Consider the following 17,243-nt stretch of genomic DNA (forward strand, 5'->3'; position numbering starts at 1 on the left):
AAGAGCGCATCTGCGGGGCGGATCGCTAAGAGAGAGACGACTCGTCCAGGGTGGTCGGTTTAAGAGCAAGACCAAATGCGTAGAAAAAGTGCAGCCGCCGTTAAATTTTCACGGTCTGCTCTATGAGCAAATTGCGGCAAATGTGATGGCGTGGGTCACTGGGCCGAATCCGTTTGTGATACTGGCTCTTGTCGAGGCGGAGGATTTTGGGAAGAGAGGGGAGTTGGTGAAAACCTTGACGAAGCACAAGGAGATGTTGGCTGAGCTTTCAGCGAAGGAGCCGGCGAATAAGGGGGAGAAGAGGGGAGTCGTTAGCAGTGCGGCAAAGTTGTTATTGGAAAGGGTTGGGTAACTTTTCTGAGATTTTTTGTTTTAGTTTCCGTTTTAAATACTTATTTTTTTTTTCTTTTTTTTTTTTTAAAACAAATTAGACGGGAATTGTTCCTCAGGTCTGGATGACAATTGTCAGTTTACGAAGTTCCACACACAAATTTCCATCCGGTCTGATCTGAGCAGGCATGGTCGATCGATCTATTTAAGCACTCAAGCGCGGAACTTATTTTTCTCTCTCTTCGGTAGAACTTGAAGGTTATAATTTTCGCGAGTTGCACATCGTACCCACGTGTGTCAGTCCCAGCCCGAGACCATCTAGGTTACTCGTTACATATCCTTCCCCGCGTTGGGAGAATTATTTATAACATGTAAGACGGAAAGTTATCCGAAGTGATTTCTCTGAACTGGGCCTTCTGTTATATGCAGCAAGCGTCTGGTCGGAAGGGGTGTTGGGTATGCTAACGGGCATTATCCCGACAATGAAACAACAGTTGGGTTGGTTTATTCCTTTACAGGCATAGGTATTAGCCATTTCATGACGCTCTGATTGGATTTGGCTTCTTTGGACTCAGGGGCTACTAGTACTCTACAATAAACATATTCCCACAAAGGCTAAAACAAAGTGTAAAATATAGGTCGGAATGGAATCGAGATAAGGTTTGAATTTCTAGATCTGTGTCCTCCATCTAGTTAGTTATCTATGTTTTCTAGCTAGTTAACTACAAGCTATGTCTTCATGCTTATGCCATATCAAAATATATAGTTAACTATGCGGATATTGCTTCTGTTGATCATCTCTGAGGCTCAACTTTAATCACCCCCAGTCCATTTTTGGCCAACCTCATACTAACATCCACGCTCCGGTCAAACCTCCTTCGAACAACGTCCTCAACTTCATGCTCCAGTATTTTAGTCTCCAGCCCTTGCTTCGTCTCCGCCGCGATGTAATGCATTGCTTTGTGCTTTGATACCAATTGACCCATGCGACATCCTTCTCCTCGCTATTCACCCCCTAACTCCGTCGCCTATACTATTCTGAGTTGAAAGCTAGCCTAAGTCGGATCCACCCACAATTACTACGACTCTCCTTCCCTCTGCGCATGCATCTGATGAATTCTCGGACGTACCACTACGTAAAATAGCTGGTGAGTCCTGTAGTGACGCGCACCGGCAGCAGGTGGGGGCAGGCAAACAAAGTGCAGGGCCTGTAGTGCCCGACTTTACCAGGATTGATTTCTTCAAGATTGGCCCGAACAAAGGAAATTGTACATCCTCGACCGGGTTGCTGCATGCCCCCAATCCTTGTGCCCCTTATCCGCGTCGTCAAACTAGTCAATAACCATGTCTACCATGTCTCGCTCGACCTTGGCTGCATTCACCTCCTTTGAGAGCCAACGGAGTTCTCCACCAGCAGTCGGTGCTCAGAATAACCAGCAAACGCAGGAGGAGCAGCAGAACCACCACCGCCACCACCCTATATCACCCACTGCTAATAATAATTCTAATAATACCTCTTCCTTCCCCTCTCCTACCCTGACAAACCCTGATATGATTCTCCCTTACGACATCGAGCGCGAATGCTCCACCCCTTCGCCCCCTTTTCGACCCTTACAACTCCCATCGCCAGAGCACTCTGGTTACCGTCGCAGCGTCTTACAGGCAGAGAATAGGTTGCATATTTCCTCTGCGGGAATCGGTGTAGCGGTCTCTGCATCGAACAGCGCGCCCAACAATTATCAACAGCGGAACGCTCCTCCGCGCAACAATTGGGTGTTTTCAGGGCATGAGGTTCGCCCGCCGTTGTCGGATATTGGAGAGGAGGAATCACCTACGCGTTCCAGATGGGATGGAGATGACGAAGAGGCACAGGGAAACGAGATGACTTTGGAGAGTGCGCTGGTTTTGAAAACTCAATGGCACAATAAAACCGATGGGACCCTAGGGCAAGACGTTGGATATGGCGATCACGATCATGGCAGTGCCGCGGAGGAGGATTCTGCAAGCTGCAGTGCATCCAGTTCGACGGTCAGTGCTCCAAGTGAGATTCTAGACAAATGGGAAGAGTTTCGAACAGATCATCAGAATGGGGATTCCCATAACGGGACACATCTAGAGAATGCGACAAAGGAGCTCAACCAATGTTACAGCCAAGAGAGCGACCGTTTATCACAGGATTTTGCGGATGTCGAATCTTTGAGGGAAACGAGGGATATGAGGGCTATCAGAGAAGAGGGGGGAGTCGATGGAGAAATCGACGTGGAGATGGATGATGAAATTTCCTCTGCTATGTTGAGCAAGGAAGCGGAACGGATTCTTGAAAACGCAAAGAAGAGACTGACGGTTTGTATTCCCCTCCACCCCTAGAATTTTCCTTGCAATTGGATTGATCTTGCACAAAGGAGGCGAAGCCCAAAACACTGACAGGTTACGATTTTTATCCAGCACATGGAAGGTAATCTCAGTCGAGCCCGTACTTCTTTTCGCATGAGTCCATCACCTTCTCTCTTGATGGGTACATCTCCCCTCAACCACCGTCAATCTACGGGTAACATGGGCAGATCATATTCTATCCTCGAGAGGCGGGCTCAAACTAGCCTCGCTGGAGCACTGATGCGCCAAAGGGTTTCTCAAGATTTGAGTGCGAATAGTTCACATTCCAGGGGCTTGAGCGATGTATCAGTCCAGTCAGCACAAAGTGGTGTGGCCAATAGAGAAAATATGCGACCTCCATTCCGCTCTTTCAGCGCACTTGGGTCAACGAACGCATCGGGTTTTGGAGCAAGTGACATCTCCCGCCATGATCGATCCGAGGCTAAAACGACATACAAATCGCTAGTGTCTACATTCAACTATATTCCTGAAGATCCATCTGAGCCTATTAGTAACAACGTTTCACAATCAGACTCTCCACATTCAAAACCGGACTCACTGCTCGCACAACGGAATGGTAACCTTGAAAATACACCTCCTAATCGTGCGAACGGCGTTCCAAAAATCTCATCGGTGGAGGAATTTAATGCCACGTATCCAGCTAGCATACCATCTCGTTCCCAGTCACAGCTCCAAGTCCGCGGCCTTCAAGACCAGATGCAGGATCTTAAAAGCAAGATCTCGACCCTCAAAGTTCAGGCACAGGAAGATAACGTACGCCGACGAAGTCTCCAAAGTCTTCGCACTCCCAGCCCGTTCACGGCGGCGGAGCAGTGGTACACAACTGCTGGCGAATTTGTTGGCGCGCGTGGTAATGGTGCGGATACCTTCTGGAACGAGCAAAGTAATGAGAAAAATATAGGCGGAGGTACAGCCCAGCCACATCTGGCTCCCCTCAACACTGGTCCGTCTCCTGCCCCGGAGGTGGTAGAGGAGCCGACACAGCAAATCTCGGATAGGGATCGCCCAGCCGACCAGAAATCGATAGTAGCCAGCCTTTATGAGGATGCGGATGAAGAATTTGACGATGACGATTCGGATGATATTGACCGAGCCGCCCTCGCTAAAATCCTAAGTGAACCACTTGACAGCCCAGTGTCATCTGATGAGGATATATATGAAGACTTTCCGCCTGTGCCTACTGTATCAGAGACTACGCGACACGAGGATCGAGAAGACGCATTTGACTATGAAAACTTTTTCCTACACAGTGCATTGGGAAATTACTCAAGAGATAAGGCCTACCAGCGCCGTCAAAGTTATAGCTCCGCCGGATCCGTGGAGACTACAAGGCCAGGGAGTCAGGCAACTGTTTACTTAGACACGTCACCACGAGGCAGGAAGCGCCATGTGCGAAATAATAGCGCTGATACAATATCCACGACAGCTTCCTTTGAGACAGCTACAGAAGGGGCGGAATACGGCGACGACAACGAGGATAGCGCCGACGAAATTGAGAAAGCGTTGTACGGGAGCATGAACGGGAAAGGGATGAAGTATTCCCACTCCGGTATATTCTACACTCCCTCTTCCTTTCTATTTTTTGAACCGAACTAATGAAACACACATTTCATTTACTAACAAATGCTTCTATCAAAAAGACCTTCAATTCCGCCAACAATATCAAGACTCCCAAACCACCAGCCGACAACAGACTCTCCAAACCGTCATCTACGCTAACGGTTCCGTCTCACCCACTCCTCTCTCCACTGTCTCTACGCCGCGCGCATCAATTAAAAACACCAGCAATAATAACAAGAAATTCGGCAGCCATCACCGAGGCCACAGCCGCCATCACTCCAACAACGCTTCTACCTCACTTCGCGAAGCTGCTGCACACTTACGCTCCCCAACAGTCATGATATCCTCTCTTATATCGTCCGCCGCGACACAATTGTATACGTCAGAGTCGGAAGTCGACCAAGTAATATTCGACGCGCGGCTCAGCCAGGATGACACTAAAGTGATGGAAGGGCTTCTCCAGAGCCTGGGCAAAGTAGCGCTACAACTGCAGTTGTCGTCTAATAACAGCGATAAACGGTCGAGCGCGGACGAGAGGTCTTCCGTTCTTTTCCGGAGGAGGCTGGACGCCGCAAGGAGGGTGTTGGACGGACAATTAGATGTTTAATTGATGAATTGTTAATAGATTGACCCTTTGGTTCTCATGTTTTTCTCCTCTTGATTGAAAGGGAAAAAAGAGTGTAGTTTTCTGTATAATTTTTTATTCCCCCTTGCTCTTTGGCTTCTTTCATTTTCTTCGATCTTAAGTAATTTTCATTACCATTCTGGATATCCCCCCTTGTTTTTGTGGTTTTGTGTTTCTCTTCGGCTTTTTTTTAACTTGTGTGAGATACCTCGTATTATGTCTGCTATTCTTATACAGTCAGCGTTGATTTCCTTTTCCTGGCCTTTGTAATATACTCGTTTTTGTTCCCTCTTCTCGCCAGGTGTTCAGCACATCAGGGTTCACTTGTTTCTTTTCCCGGACGTTGTTAATATTCACCCCTCAAATTCTCCTCTTTTCTTCGACATCAGCAATCCCTTATGGATCCTATGATATTAACGAACCCCCCCCTCTGCTCTTTATTAACACCTCGAACCCTGCCAGTTACACCATTCCCTTCTTCTCTCGTTTTTCCTTCGTCCTTCATTTTATTACACCTCTACTACACCAATTATCATTCCTCGTGTCGTAGGATGTACTAGTAGATTTAGATCGTAGACGCCTGTTTCCTCCAAACCCGCCCTCAGCTCTCACCATTGTTATTTATCTTATGAGGTATATGACCATTTATCGAGTGTGTTATCTCAACTCCTTTTCTACTTTTCCTGGTGTTGATGATATACAAACTACTACTGCAGTATACATTTTCAAGTTGATCCCGGGCCAGGCTTGATTGAGGTTGCGCAAAGAAACTTGTACAGATTATCATCAAAGTACCTCCGTAGATGGAGGAGGACAGTAAAATTTAAAAATGGCTGCAAATAATATATTTTCTCTCCAACAAAAGAAAACCTTAAAGGGAAGAAAGAGGAAGAGGGGAAAAAAAGGAAAAGATGACCAGGCCGCGATTCGAACGCGGGAATCTCTCGAAATCAGGGATTTTAAGCGAACCTAAACCTGACGCCATAACCACTCGGCCACCTGGCCTAACTTTGGTAAAAGTTGTAGCAGGATTGGCATTGTTTAACTAACGCCGAAATCTCCCTTGGATACTCCGTGTACTGAACGTAGCCGTAACACCTTTTGCCGAAGGAAATAACGACTGAAACGAGAAGGGAACAAGATACAAAGAAAGCTAATAGATTTGTTGCTGATAGTACTCCATACACATACTTTACAAGAATTTATCCGCCAGAAATAACTGGTTCAAAAAGAACGAAAGAAGCAAAAGAAATAATAAGGAAAAGGCAGAAAACAAATTAGGCAAAGAGGAAAAATGAGCAATGATAATAACCATCCGTTCTCTGAATATACCTCCCAAATCCTTAGCATTTACAAGCCAACCACCCCACCCCATGAACAAGGGAAAATAATATCACAATCAACCTTTCCATTCGCACGTACAGAACATAGCACATAGCCGCCCACAGGAAAGAAAAGGAGGTGGGGAACAAAGTGAAGAAACACTGGCTGCAATACTAGACAGAGCCAACAAAGACAATACATAATAACCTGTAAACTAGAGCCAGGAGAGGGATCAAGAAATGGATGAAAGGAAAACATTGATAACCCTGAGCCCGAGGCACAAGATAATGTTAAAAAAAAAAAAAAAAAGAAAATCGACAAGTTAAAGCAAGAACACACATGAAAACAAAAGGATGTATATAGCTAGAAATAGGTGAAAACGCCAGATATGCAATGCAAAAACTTTGCCAAAAGAGAGAAGAATAAATCATATAATTAACCCCTTCTTCCTATAAGATTTGATATATCATTAACGAATATCCCGGTTCTGTTTTTGACCCTTTTGGGGTTTGGCCATTATTGCCTTTCCCGGCGGGGGAGGAGTTGCCCGAGTATAGAAAGCATCAAAAATTTAATAGCGTGATCATAAACACAGAGCAAAGGTAGAAAGAGACGAGAAAGCGAGAGAGGTGATAAAGAAAACGGAAGTACAAAACGCAGCATAAAGCTCGTAAACACAGGACCTCCAGAGTCAATGTACAGAACGCTTGTAAACAGTGTTAGAGTAAACACGGGGAATTGGGATACAAAAAGGCAGGAAATAGAGGGAAAAACGAAAAAGAAGGAAAGTTTATCTCGCAATATTTTCCGGCAACCTTCAAGCGCTGGCCGGTCGGAACAGCTGTGTACAGTACAGCAAGTCAAAAGAGCGTGGATTTGAGGCATCGAATTCTTCCCTTTGCCGTTCTTGGAAGAATTCAGCTATTTAGACAGAAACGAGATGATTAGTTCACGAGAAACACCACATTTTAAATGATGTTCAATATGACTTTTGATAGAGAAGCTAGGGTAATAAGGTCATTGGATATGGATATAGGATGCTTACGCGAAATACTGATCGCATTGAACCATTTGGTGACGTCTGGATCGCTGCTGTAACCAGCCTTTAGGCTTCCCGTTTCAGGATCTAAGGTGCAGTCCGGGGCTAGAGAGCGCATGCGGAGATGGGTGGTGACAATATCGGCAAATCGATTGTTTTGGTCTGCGTATATGGCGGGTCCACTTTCGAGTGGCCACTGTATGAAATATGTTAAAATTATAACATGTATATTAAAGGGGCAAAAAAGGTACCATACCTGCTGCCTATCCTGCTCATTACTCTCCCATTTTCTGAACAGCCACGCCATCCGCTCAACACAATTCATCAATACAACGGCACCTAGAAACGTGCGGAAGTGCCCACTGCGTTGTTTTTGAAGTAGCCGCTGCTCGATTTTAGTGAGAACAACCTTGCTAATTCGTCCTGCAAATCTCTCTGTGGCGGCACGCATTTGGGCACAGATTAGAGCATACGAGTTTGGGTAATTTGTTTCGTCGATGGCGACGCAGAGTTCTGTGGAAGTTGAAGATATTGGTTGGGTGGAAGATGGTGGGAGAGTTGGGTTAAGGAATATTTTCCATTTTAGTTGTTCCGTATCCACAAGGATTCGAGTTGCAATCCAAAGGTCTAACACCCCGGCTAGTAATTGGTCCTGTTTTAGAATAGTATTGCTTAGTATTTTGCACAAACATTTCGTCTCGTAAATTTGGGCGAAGATTTGGAATAATTGGGTTGCTTACAGCTGTGTTCTGGTATAGCTCCCAAGACAAAGTAACGGATTCTCTGATAAAAGTAGACGGCTCCGATTCGAAATACTGAACAGCCATTGTTTTCATATAAGCCTCCACTTTCGTAGATAGCTCGTCGATATCTCCTTCTAAAATACGGATGTCTTGCCGCGCTTGAACTCTTGGCCTTTCGTCGGCCGTGACCCCAGGAAGATCAGGATCTACGTGTTGAATAGGCTCTACCTGGTGGTGTAGGGCACTGAAGGTGATGAATTTGGGGGGTTGGCTATCAAAGTGAAATATCTCAATTCTCCCCATCCCAAGGTCAAAGGAAAGCTGGCTTTTGACTTTGGTAATGTCGTGATAAGCCAATGTCGTGTGAAGGCCTGTTCATTGCACTTGAAATTAACATTGCTTCTTGGGCTTATCTGTCGTGGAGGGAAGTCTTTACCTGCGGAGTAAGCCGTTAATTGAGTTGGTAGCCGATCTCTAATGCAGCATTCCATCCATACTCGAGGATGTTGAATTGCCCGACATTGTCTACATGGATCTTCCGAAGAGCACTATAGCTGGGCATCAGCAGACAATACCCCCAAAACATTTGTGGCAGCAAGGGAGACAAAAGTGTGGGTAGATACTCACAGTTTTCTTCAGCATCCGACATCGTAAACAAGCGCCCATTTTCCTGACCAATTGGACTTCCTTTCGACGCTCTTCTGAGAACTGCGCTCTAAGTTTATGTTTCATTGGCTTGCTAGTTTCGCCAAAATTATTGATGAACCCAGAGGAGTCCTGTGGGCTCGCATGTATGGCAATAGGTCGAGGGTAAAAGGCGGCATGATGAGTATCAGAGTTGAAGTCCACCTATAGTATGTTAGCTGTTTTTGTAGACAGACTGAAAGCAGCATTTCTGTATTTAATCCAATAGAGGATATAGCAACGGGGTAAGAGCCCATACATCATTATCTAGAGACAGGCCTCCATCCTGCGGGACCATCTCATTCGCAGATGCGGCAATCAACGAGAGTTGTGAGGACTGTCCGGGGTCAGGAGTATGCTCGCCAGCAAGGGAGAAACTGTTATTAAGGAACGCCATGGCGGTCGATGATTCTGCCGAATGGGTGTCGTAGGGGTTAGGCGGCGGAGAGGACGTCGCAAGTGCGGCGCGAAGGTCAGCCTCTAGATAGCGAGAAACACAATTAACGTGAGCAACTGAACAACCAGAGGCAATACAGCACAATTCTTGACGGAACTCGGGACTACATACCGATATTTCGCTGTTTCCCTGCGCTGGAGGTTTCCAGTGCCGGATCTACTACAATCGGCTTCTCTCCTAAAGGATTTCCCCCCTCTTCGTTATTGTTATTGGGATGCTTCCCATCCGAGGCGCCGACCTGTCTCGATGCTTCCGCAAGAACATTAAGTCCATTAAGACCACCACCAATCCCGTTGAAAACCGTCTGCCTCCCTACATATGGCAAGCTCCCAGGCTTCCCACGTCCAATGCGTCCATCTCCATTTACATGCAGCTTCTTCCCGCTACTCCCTCGTCCTCCGCGTTCAGGTCCCGCTCGCCAGAGATGTAGCACACGCTGTTTATCCGCAACAGAAATGGCCTGGCAAGTCTTCACCAAATGACTGAGAAGGCTGTCAGTGCGGCCTTTGGGGAAATCTTGTCCGCAGGACTTGCAGGTGTGTTCGTAACGGTTGCTCGAGTCCGCGAGTTTGGCACCGCGATGGAAGAATTCGGAAACGATTCCGTTTGGCTTGCGCCCCATCTTCTTGTTGTATGATATGATGCTCCGAGGCTCGCCGTGGCTTGTTTCTACGTGGGACAATATGTCTTTATTTGATCAACGGTAATGGAGTATTGGAAGAAGAGACAGGGTTGTTGCTTCACTACTCGTAGGTGTGGATATTCAATTTCCAGGGAAGATTGCAATATGGGGGTGTGACAGGAAAAGATTGAGAGGCAAACAACAAGCTGCAGAAAGGCTTTCCATCAGCGAAAATGAACCACAAAAATTCTCAGGAGCAATTGTTTCCCCAATGCTCTTTGAAATATATCTTTCTGTGAGCCTGCGACTGACTGATAAACTGATAGAGTGACAAAAGTCATGGCAAAACTTTTTGTGAGAGCGGAATCAGATGTCTTTTTGCAGACCGCCTTGTCCCGGATAAACATATTCTCCAGTGTGTGAGCCAAGTCACTGGAAATCACAACAAAAGCTTACTTGGGATAAATATGGGAGGACGAGGTAATATTACCATTATCATTGCCACTAAATATACAATATAAATAGCTCAATTAACTAGCAGATACGGTGGTTGGGTGGACGCCACGGCACACCCAGTATCTCGAAGATCCTCTTCTCATCTCGACTCTCAAGAAGATGTCCACGGTTCAACTTCATCCGGTTCTCCCTTCGCAGTATACCAGCGAACAAACCCCGCTGATTCAAGCACATACCCTTCTTACTTGCCAACAACCGCAGACTCCGGTTAAACACATCGTTCCCCGTGAAATAAATAAGCGCCGCGCCTATCTCATCCCCGGGCACATACAGAAAATCAATTCGGCGCCAGACGGGGCTCTTGCTTCGCGGTAGTGTACATGCCCCATGCCACTTCGAACTCCCCCCTCGGTTACCCACTGCAAGACTAGCTTGCAGGTAATTTTGCTGAAACAAGGCCGGGATAACTACATCTGTCATCAGAGCGCAAATATCCGCCTGTGAAGCACCGTCCTTGGTAATAATGAGATCTATATCACCACTGCTCGCTGCGCCACGTCTATAAGATCCTCCTATTATGACTTTAACTGCTGGATCTACTTTAAAGAGTAACTCCTTTACGATGGCTCCATGTGCTTCCACCTCTGCGCGCGGAATTCGTTGCAGAAAGTCATCATAATGTTCAATACCAATTCGCTGGTTCTTAGTCAGGCATGCCCTAGCCTTCAGATCTTCCAGCGACTGGTAACCCTGTTGAATCCATTTGGAAGCCTGAGTAAACCCCACTCCGTAAATATTGAGGAATTGTGAAAGAAGGACGTCATGCGGCTCGGTGCTCGCTTCTTCGAGTCGTCTAAGTCTGTTCGTCCAGACGATCTCTTCGATTTTGGCGGCAAGTCGCTCACCAATGAATGGCATTGCAAGCGCTTGCTCTTTCGTGGTTATCTTCTCTTTCTGCTTCCGCAGAATACTGATGGCCTTTCGATACGCCAGTGCGCGCCATTCATCTGAAACACGGTCGTAATAATCCGACATTTTCTGCAAAATCTCAATGGTTTGAGCATTGGGATTGTTCTCGTCTGTGTGTCCATCGTGCTTGTGCATACAACTAAAAGTCTCTTGCCATTTCGGGATTTCATGAGATCGATTCTTTTTCCTGGCCTTCTTTCGTTTCTCAGTTTCCGAATCAGAGTTTGAATGTGCTTCTTCTATATTTGAAGCCGTGTCTAAATCCTCTTCGTCTGACTGATCCAAAGGCTGCTGTAATTCAGCATATCGCTAAGATAGACAGTGAGAAAAGAGCGTTCTATTTTCACTTACCAGTTCCTTTTCTGCGCGTGTTTGTTTAATCATCTCATCTAAAATGTCAGGTCCCGTGTGAGAAAACTGCTCCACTGCACCATCGCAATCATCTTTACGATGACTCTCAGAAAAAAGTGATGACACTGGCAAGCCTTGAAACTCTTCGCCAATTGGTGGTGATCGGGATGGAGTGGGGGTTTCTAGATAATTCCCACTCCGAACAGGTTTCACTTTTGGTGAATCGCGCACTATAGGCATTTCCCCTGATTTGATGATTTCTCTATCATCAACCGGAACTCCACGGACACGGAAGCGAACATGAGACGCACTCAAAAGAGACCCACAGCTGATACATTCAGAAGGGTAAGAGTCATTTACCAGGGAGACTGAAGGCTATGAAAATATAGTTAGAACAGGGATGTTTGAAGGTGCATCTACTGTAAACGTACCGGAAAAGAATCTAGTTTCAAATACTTCAACACATCAGTGAACGATATCATCTTATCCGCTATCACATGAGTGACAGTATCACTCCAGGTGGGTGAGCGGGATGCTCCAAATTCAAGTGCTTTGTTGATCCGCATGCGACGTGCAGGGGAGATGTCGTCGTTAGGGATGAAAACTAAGTGAGAAATGTGTCAGCATCCGATGGTCTTTTTAATGGTCTTTATACTTTGACACAGTCAACAACACGACAAGGGTAAGACTGACAAAACACCATCCCCCTGAATATTTGCTGATGTTCCGGACGAACCCGGAGGGTGGGCTCGCGTCTTCTCCTGGACATCGAGGGCTTTCCCGCAGCATCATCCGCTGTTGATCTCCTTTTCGGAAATGCAGGCCTCGCAGATGTGGACTTGTCGGATCCCATAGTATTAACAATATCCTGTGCGTCAGTGTCCTTTTGGCGTTTAAGACTATGGTGATCTGGGAGGGTGTTGCTCCTTTCTCGTCCAGGAGATCGTGAGAGTGTTCGATCAGGGGAGTTTCTCTTCCTTGCTTGCTTCAATAGCACTGCTAACTCATCAATCTCTTGAGAGCTGTCGCTGTGCCCGCTGAAGTTATAGAGAGCGTCGCAAAGCTCTTCCTTGTCACTTAATTTTCCGACGTTACAGCACTTGTTTTTCTTCCTGTCCATATCGATATAACATAGAGAAGGCAGGTGCTGTTTCCCGGTAGTGTCATGTATGATCTCAACCCTTTAGATGTGGGAATATGGCGTTGACCCTGCGCGAAATACCATATTGCTTGCTGCCCGATTGAACAACTATTTTTTCATAATTATGTGGTGGTTTCGGCAGGAAGGAAAGACACACATTATCTGTGTGACGGAGCACGAACAAGGCACCAGGTCACGTGGCTCTCTCCCGACTGCGTTGGTACACTAAATTTCTCCCGAATGTTACGATTTCAAACTGGGAGGCGCTCAGGAAACAGTGCCTGCGCTTGTTCGTTTCAGGTTTATTTTCAACAATGTCGAAGCCACTCTTATTTTTAGTGGCTCTGGATTCATCATTCTTCCCCACCAGTACCCGTTGCCTATTGTGCCGATTTCCAAGCTCGCAACTGCAGCTCCAGAGTCGAGATGCATCAACATCCAGCTCACCCACCACTCTCTCCAAGCCCGCCGGGACCCCGCGAGTCAAGACTTCTCCTAGTACCAACAACAATAACAAGGATGTGTCAGACCCATTAGCGGATGCAAAAGGCCCAAAAGGGGAATTCACTCCGAAACCGCTTAGTCGCCCTCTAGGACTTCCTTATCCCCCCCAACCTGGGCAGAATACTGGTATAGACAACAGAACTCTCCGACAACGTCGGGACGATTTTGTGGACTATGAGAAGCATATCGTCCGACGGAAAGAATTGTAATGACCCCTTGCGAAATTTGTACTGCTGAATGAAAATTAGACAGAAAAGCGTAGCTATACAAGTCACAAACGCAACTAATCATTCCCATGTCTTGGAAACTCCTATCTATAGAGCCCGACAAGCGGCCAAACCCTACTTCCGCGAATGGACAAACATGCGCTATCACAAAGGCAAAACCTTCATATCCAACAACCGCCTCTTCAAAGCCGACAAGGCCTTCTACTTCCCCAACATATCCGGCCGCACCCTCTCGCCTACCGCACCCATACAAGACACAACCCCGATCCTCCGCGGCAAGGTATCGGTTGTGAGTATATTCTCTAGCCTCTGGGCTGAGCGTCAAGCCGCTTCATTTGTAGGCCCGCTGAAAAACCCAACATTACACCGGGTCCTAAAAGATGCACCCAAGGAGGCACAACGGGTCGAGATCAACTTTGAAGATAATGTGCTGAAGGCGTGGTTGATACGTTTGTTTATGTGGCGGATGAGAAAAAGCATGCCAAAGGAGCAGCATGAAAAGTATTTCCTCGTGCGGCAGAAGGCGTTGACGGATAGCCTGAGGGAGCAGATCGGGATGATGAATAGCAAAGTCGGATATGTTTATTTGCTGGATCATGAGTGTAGGATACGGTGGGCTGGGAGCAGTATTGCGGAAGAGGGCGAGCTGGACTCCTTGAATAACGGACTGCGGAAGTTGATAGATGAGAGAAGGGTATGGAAAGGTCTCAATGCCCTGTCGCGAAATGCAGATGGGCGCAGCTGAGTGAGTTATCCCAAAGAAATGTGCATAACAACACTCATACTCTAATATCCCCTTCGTACACAATGAATGATGTAATATATTCAAAATGGATGAAAAAATACAATTGAAATGCCGTAAACAATTAATACATGCCTGTAGATATTGGTGTCTCACATAAAAGAAAAAACGAACAAGACCAACTCCATGTCTCTCCAGCCCGCAGAATATATATAATGACATGCAAAAAAGAGCGGCGACCTTCATTAACGGAAGAAGAACACCATCAAGAAACAAAGGCCAATAAATACACCGAGGATGATCCCATCTCTCCTCCTTTTAGCCCCAATCTTATGTATCAACGAATTCATCCCAGGAACCTGACTCGCAGCCCCAACAATCCGCCGATTGATCCTCGCCAGCGACTCCCGCTGAAGGCCAAAATTCTCATTAACAGCGTATGCCTGGCTAAGAACGCTATCCATCATATTATGACTGTTTTCGAGATGGCCTCGTTCCTCTAGCATGTACTCTGCCTCCACATTGTTGTTATCCTGGTTCGAGGATGCGGAAGAGCGATAGGCGTTGATATCTGAGCGGACGTTGGAGAGCAGGTTGGCGCGGTCGCGGGTTTCAGCGATGGCGGAGTTGAGGCGTTTGAGTTCACGGCGGTGGTCACGGAGGATCTCGCGGTGGCGAGAGAGGTTGTTTTGTTTCAGAGCGGAGGAGGTAAGAGCTGATTCGGAATCGAGGAGACGAGCGAGTTGGGATATTATGGCTTCTCTCTGCAAAGGATTAGCTTCTTCTTCTTTTTCTTCTTTTTCAGTAGCGCGGAGATAGGGTATCATAAAGATCATTTCGCCCGTACCCGTTCTAAGATTTCGTGTATTTGGGATTCGGCTTTCACTTCGTCTTCTGAAGGGGTCATGGGCAGCTGTGATAGGGAGGCATATTGTGCATAGGTGTGGAATAAGGTCTCTGACTGCGACAACTTGTGTTAGTATACACTCACTACCCTACAGTACGATATTGGACAATAAAGCAGATTTAAAAATTAGCTGTTACCTGAGTCTCAAGGGAACGAGCCTGTTGTCGCAACTGAGCCCATCCTGTACCTGTTGCGGTCGCCATATGTGAACCCAGACGAATATCTGGTTCGGCGGAGGAGTCAAAAATAAAATAGATGCACTACAGGTATCAACAAATAGCAATTCTCAAAGTCAGTTCTCCAGCTCATCGCAAGGCCATAGCTATGACCTGCTATTATTCCCATTAAAGATGCAAGTAGCAGCTGATGATCAGCTTCCAACCTTGGAAGGCTGGTCACTATACTCTCACGTGATATAACATCGGCCTCGCCTATTTCTCCGGCTCCGCACTCAGCCCTAGTCCCACACAGAGCATCCAAGGAGCAACATTTTGAATCTTCAACTTCGACGACATCTAGTAACCCTCCCCTCCCCCGACCGACACCACACGACATCCCGCCATCATGGTATGTTTGGACTTCCAAGCGCGATCAGGATTAATTGGGAGGGATCTCTTCGCTGACAATTTTCTAGTCGACCGCCAAGGTGAAGACTGGCCAGCTCTGGGGCAAGAGCAAGGACGAGCTCACCAAGCAACTAGATGAGCTGAAGACTGAACTTGGTCAGCTCCGTGTGCAGAAAATTGCTGGGGGAGCTTCCTCCAAACTCACCAGAATGTACGTTCTATTCCGGATCACTTGAAAAATGTAAAAATGGGTCCCCGATTTTGGTGAATTTGAAGAGGCAAGAAAACATGGTCGGGCTGGAAGTGGGCAAGCGAAATACGGAAAAATAGAATAAAGAGAGAGAAAATAGGAAAAGCGACATCAGGGCAAAATGAAGTACGGTCATGGAAGAATAAAGGAACAGGATTGGCTGACAATATGATCGACGGGGGATTTTGGTACAGTCACGATTTGCGCAAATCGATCGCGAAGGTCCTTACCGTCATAAACGCCAACCAGCGCTCGCAACTGCGCCTTTTTTACAAGAATAAGAAATACCTTCCCCTTGACCTCAGGCCAAAGCAGACTCGCGCCATCCGGAGACGGCTGTCGAAGCACGAAGCCGCCTTGAAAACGGAGAAGGAAAAGAAGAAGCTGATGCATTTTCCCCAACGGAAATATGCTGTGAAGGTACGGATGATGTCTCCGTGATGGTCAATTTTGGTTGGGAGATTTGTCATTCATGATATTCACATGGTTCTGGTATGCTAACGTTTTCCGGTTTGGTTAACAGGCATAGGTATGATAATGGGATGTGGTGGGGTTGGAGAGCGTTGTCGTTTTGCTGTTTTGCTCTTGATATTTTTCTTCCTCATATCGGTTGAGAAATTGAACACATGTATCCTAGACGATGCAAATCGAGTTGCGCAGCAATTTCACGAAATTTTTTTCCCCCTTTATGGTTCAAAACAAATTTAATGAAAAGCCTTTTTATCATCCTAAATCTTTTCGTCGTCTCATATTTATTTAACCTGTTTCTACAGCGCCCAACGATCTCACGAAACTCAACGCCCGTGAACCTTTCTTCCTCCCATTATAGCCTATGCCGACTCAGGCAATGGAAAAGCTGCGTACTACTCCTCCGCTTCCAGACACTATAGCACAGGTTCACAGTTACCAAATTTAATATTTCCAACTCCCACTACCTCCCATGAATTCATCTCCAAGAATGATCTTGAAACGTCTCTCGCCATATATGCGTCTTCGCAACCCTACTTTCCACTTGATCAAGGGTTCAAAAAGGTTCACACCCCCAAGCCCATATTGGCTCGGGAGTGCTACGTCCTCTTACCTACCCTGCTCTCGCAAAGCGCGCTGGGTAGGAATCGAACAGCCGACCCTCCAGTGGTCCCAAACGGGGGCCGGTTTCCCTGCTAGGCCACTGGGGTCAGCTGTTCGTTGATATCGCACACATTTCTCGGGGTTTTGGGTCCATATATTTTGGCCGTTTTTGGCAGTGTTTTGGTGAATGGACGTGGGGGCATGAATACCAACCAGATTCTTATACGGTTTACTGGTTAACCTTGAATGTGTCTATTGCCTAAAACTCAGCACGCGAGCAAC

General features: G+C 46.7%; 8 protein-coding genes and 1 non-coding gene across 9 annotated transcripts; 4 read left to right on the forward strand and 5 right to left on the reverse strand.

The window, feature by feature from the left end:
* Window positions 1–145: 145 nt before the first annotated feature.
* On the forward strand, window positions 146–861 carry HCAG_03408 (conserved hypothetical protein; the record flags this gene model as incomplete). The annotated part of the gene is made up of 3 exons (XM_001541261.1): window positions 146–348; window positions 760–786; window positions 825–861. 3 exons carry the CDS (start codon window positions 146–148, stop codon window positions 859–861), a joined length of 267 nt encoding a protein of 88 aa, XP_001541311.1.
* Window positions 862–1,124: 263 nt separating this feature from the next.
* HCAG_03409 (predicted protein) lies at window positions 1,125–1,286 on the reverse strand (the record flags this gene model as incomplete). The annotated part of the gene is made up of 1 exon (XM_001541262.1): window positions 1,125–1,286. The coding sequence occupies one exon, from the start codon at window positions 1,284–1,286 to the stop codon at window positions 1,125–1,127; it is 162 nt and encodes a 53-aa protein (XP_001541312.1).
* Window positions 1,287–1,674: 388 nt separating this feature from the next.
* On the forward strand, window positions 1,675–4,891 carry HCAG_03410 (predicted protein; the record flags this gene model as incomplete). Its single annotated transcript, XM_001541263.1, has 3 exons — window positions 1,675–2,673; window positions 2,776–4,273; window positions 4,365–4,891. 3 exons carry the CDS (start codon window positions 1,675–1,677, stop codon window positions 4,889–4,891), a joined length of 3,024 nt encoding a protein of 1,007 aa, XP_001541313.1.
* Window positions 4,892–5,821: 930 nt separating this feature from the next.
* On the reverse strand, window positions 5,822–5,914 carry HCAG_09369. The gene has a single exon. It is a non-coding gene; the product is annotated as a tRNA-Leu (tRNA).
* A 1,135-nt stretch (window positions 5,915–7,049) lies between these two features.
* Window positions 7,050–9,777, reverse strand: HCAG_03411 (predicted protein; the record flags this gene model as incomplete). Its single annotated transcript, XM_001541264.1, has 8 exons — window positions 7,050–7,153; window positions 7,278–7,467; window positions 7,528–7,923; window positions 8,012–8,385; window positions 8,512–8,539; window positions 8,642–8,863; window positions 8,958–9,178; window positions 9,267–9,777. The coding sequence occupies 8 exons, from the start codon at window positions 9,775–9,777 to the stop codon at window positions 7,050–7,052; spliced, it is 2,046 nt and encodes a 681-aa protein (XP_001541314.1).
* Window positions 9,778–10,311: 534 nt separating this feature from the next.
* HCAG_03412 (predicted protein) lies at window positions 10,312–12,673 on the reverse strand (the record flags this gene model as incomplete). The annotated part of the gene is made up of 4 exons (XM_001541265.1): window positions 10,312–11,493; window positions 11,554–11,928; window positions 11,985–12,157; window positions 12,247–12,673. 4 exons carry the CDS (start codon window positions 12,671–12,673, stop codon window positions 10,312–10,314), a joined length of 2,157 nt encoding a protein of 718 aa, XP_001541315.1.
* Window positions 12,674–13,008: 335 nt separating this feature from the next.
* Window positions 13,009–14,170, forward strand: HCAG_03413 (conserved hypothetical protein; the record flags this gene model as incomplete). Its single annotated transcript, XM_001541266.1, has 2 exons — window positions 13,009–13,403; window positions 13,519–14,170. 2 exons carry the CDS (start codon window positions 13,009–13,011, stop codon window positions 14,168–14,170), a joined length of 1,047 nt encoding a protein of 348 aa, XP_001541316.1.
* Window positions 14,171–14,432: 262 nt separating this feature from the next.
* HCAG_03414 (conserved hypothetical protein) lies at window positions 14,433–15,277 on the reverse strand (the record flags this gene model as incomplete). Its single annotated transcript, XM_001541267.1, has 4 exons — window positions 14,433–14,482; window positions 14,532–14,931; window positions 15,015–15,128; window positions 15,212–15,277. The coding sequence occupies 4 exons, from the start codon at window positions 15,275–15,277 to the stop codon at window positions 14,433–14,435; spliced, it is 630 nt and encodes a 209-aa protein (XP_001541317.1).
* A 361-nt stretch (window positions 15,278–15,638) lies between these two features.
* Window positions 15,639–16,419, forward strand: HCAG_03415 (60S ribosomal protein L35; the record flags this gene model as incomplete). Its single annotated transcript, XM_001541268.1, has 4 exons — window positions 15,639–15,641; window positions 15,709–15,851; window positions 16,085–16,310; window positions 16,414–16,419. 4 exons carry the CDS (start codon window positions 15,639–15,641, stop codon window positions 16,417–16,419), a joined length of 378 nt encoding a protein of 125 aa, XP_001541318.1.
* Between the last annotated feature and the right edge of the window lie 824 nt (window positions 16,420–17,243).

This window comes from Histoplasma capsulatum, genomic scaffold (genome assembly GCF_000149585.1).
Source record: "Histoplasma capsulatum NAm1 scaffold_3 genomic scaffold, whole genome shotgun sequence".
Classification (NCBI taxonomy): Eukaryota; Fungi; Ascomycota; class Eurotiomycetes; order Onygenales; family Ajellomycetaceae; genus Histoplasma; species Histoplasma mississippiense.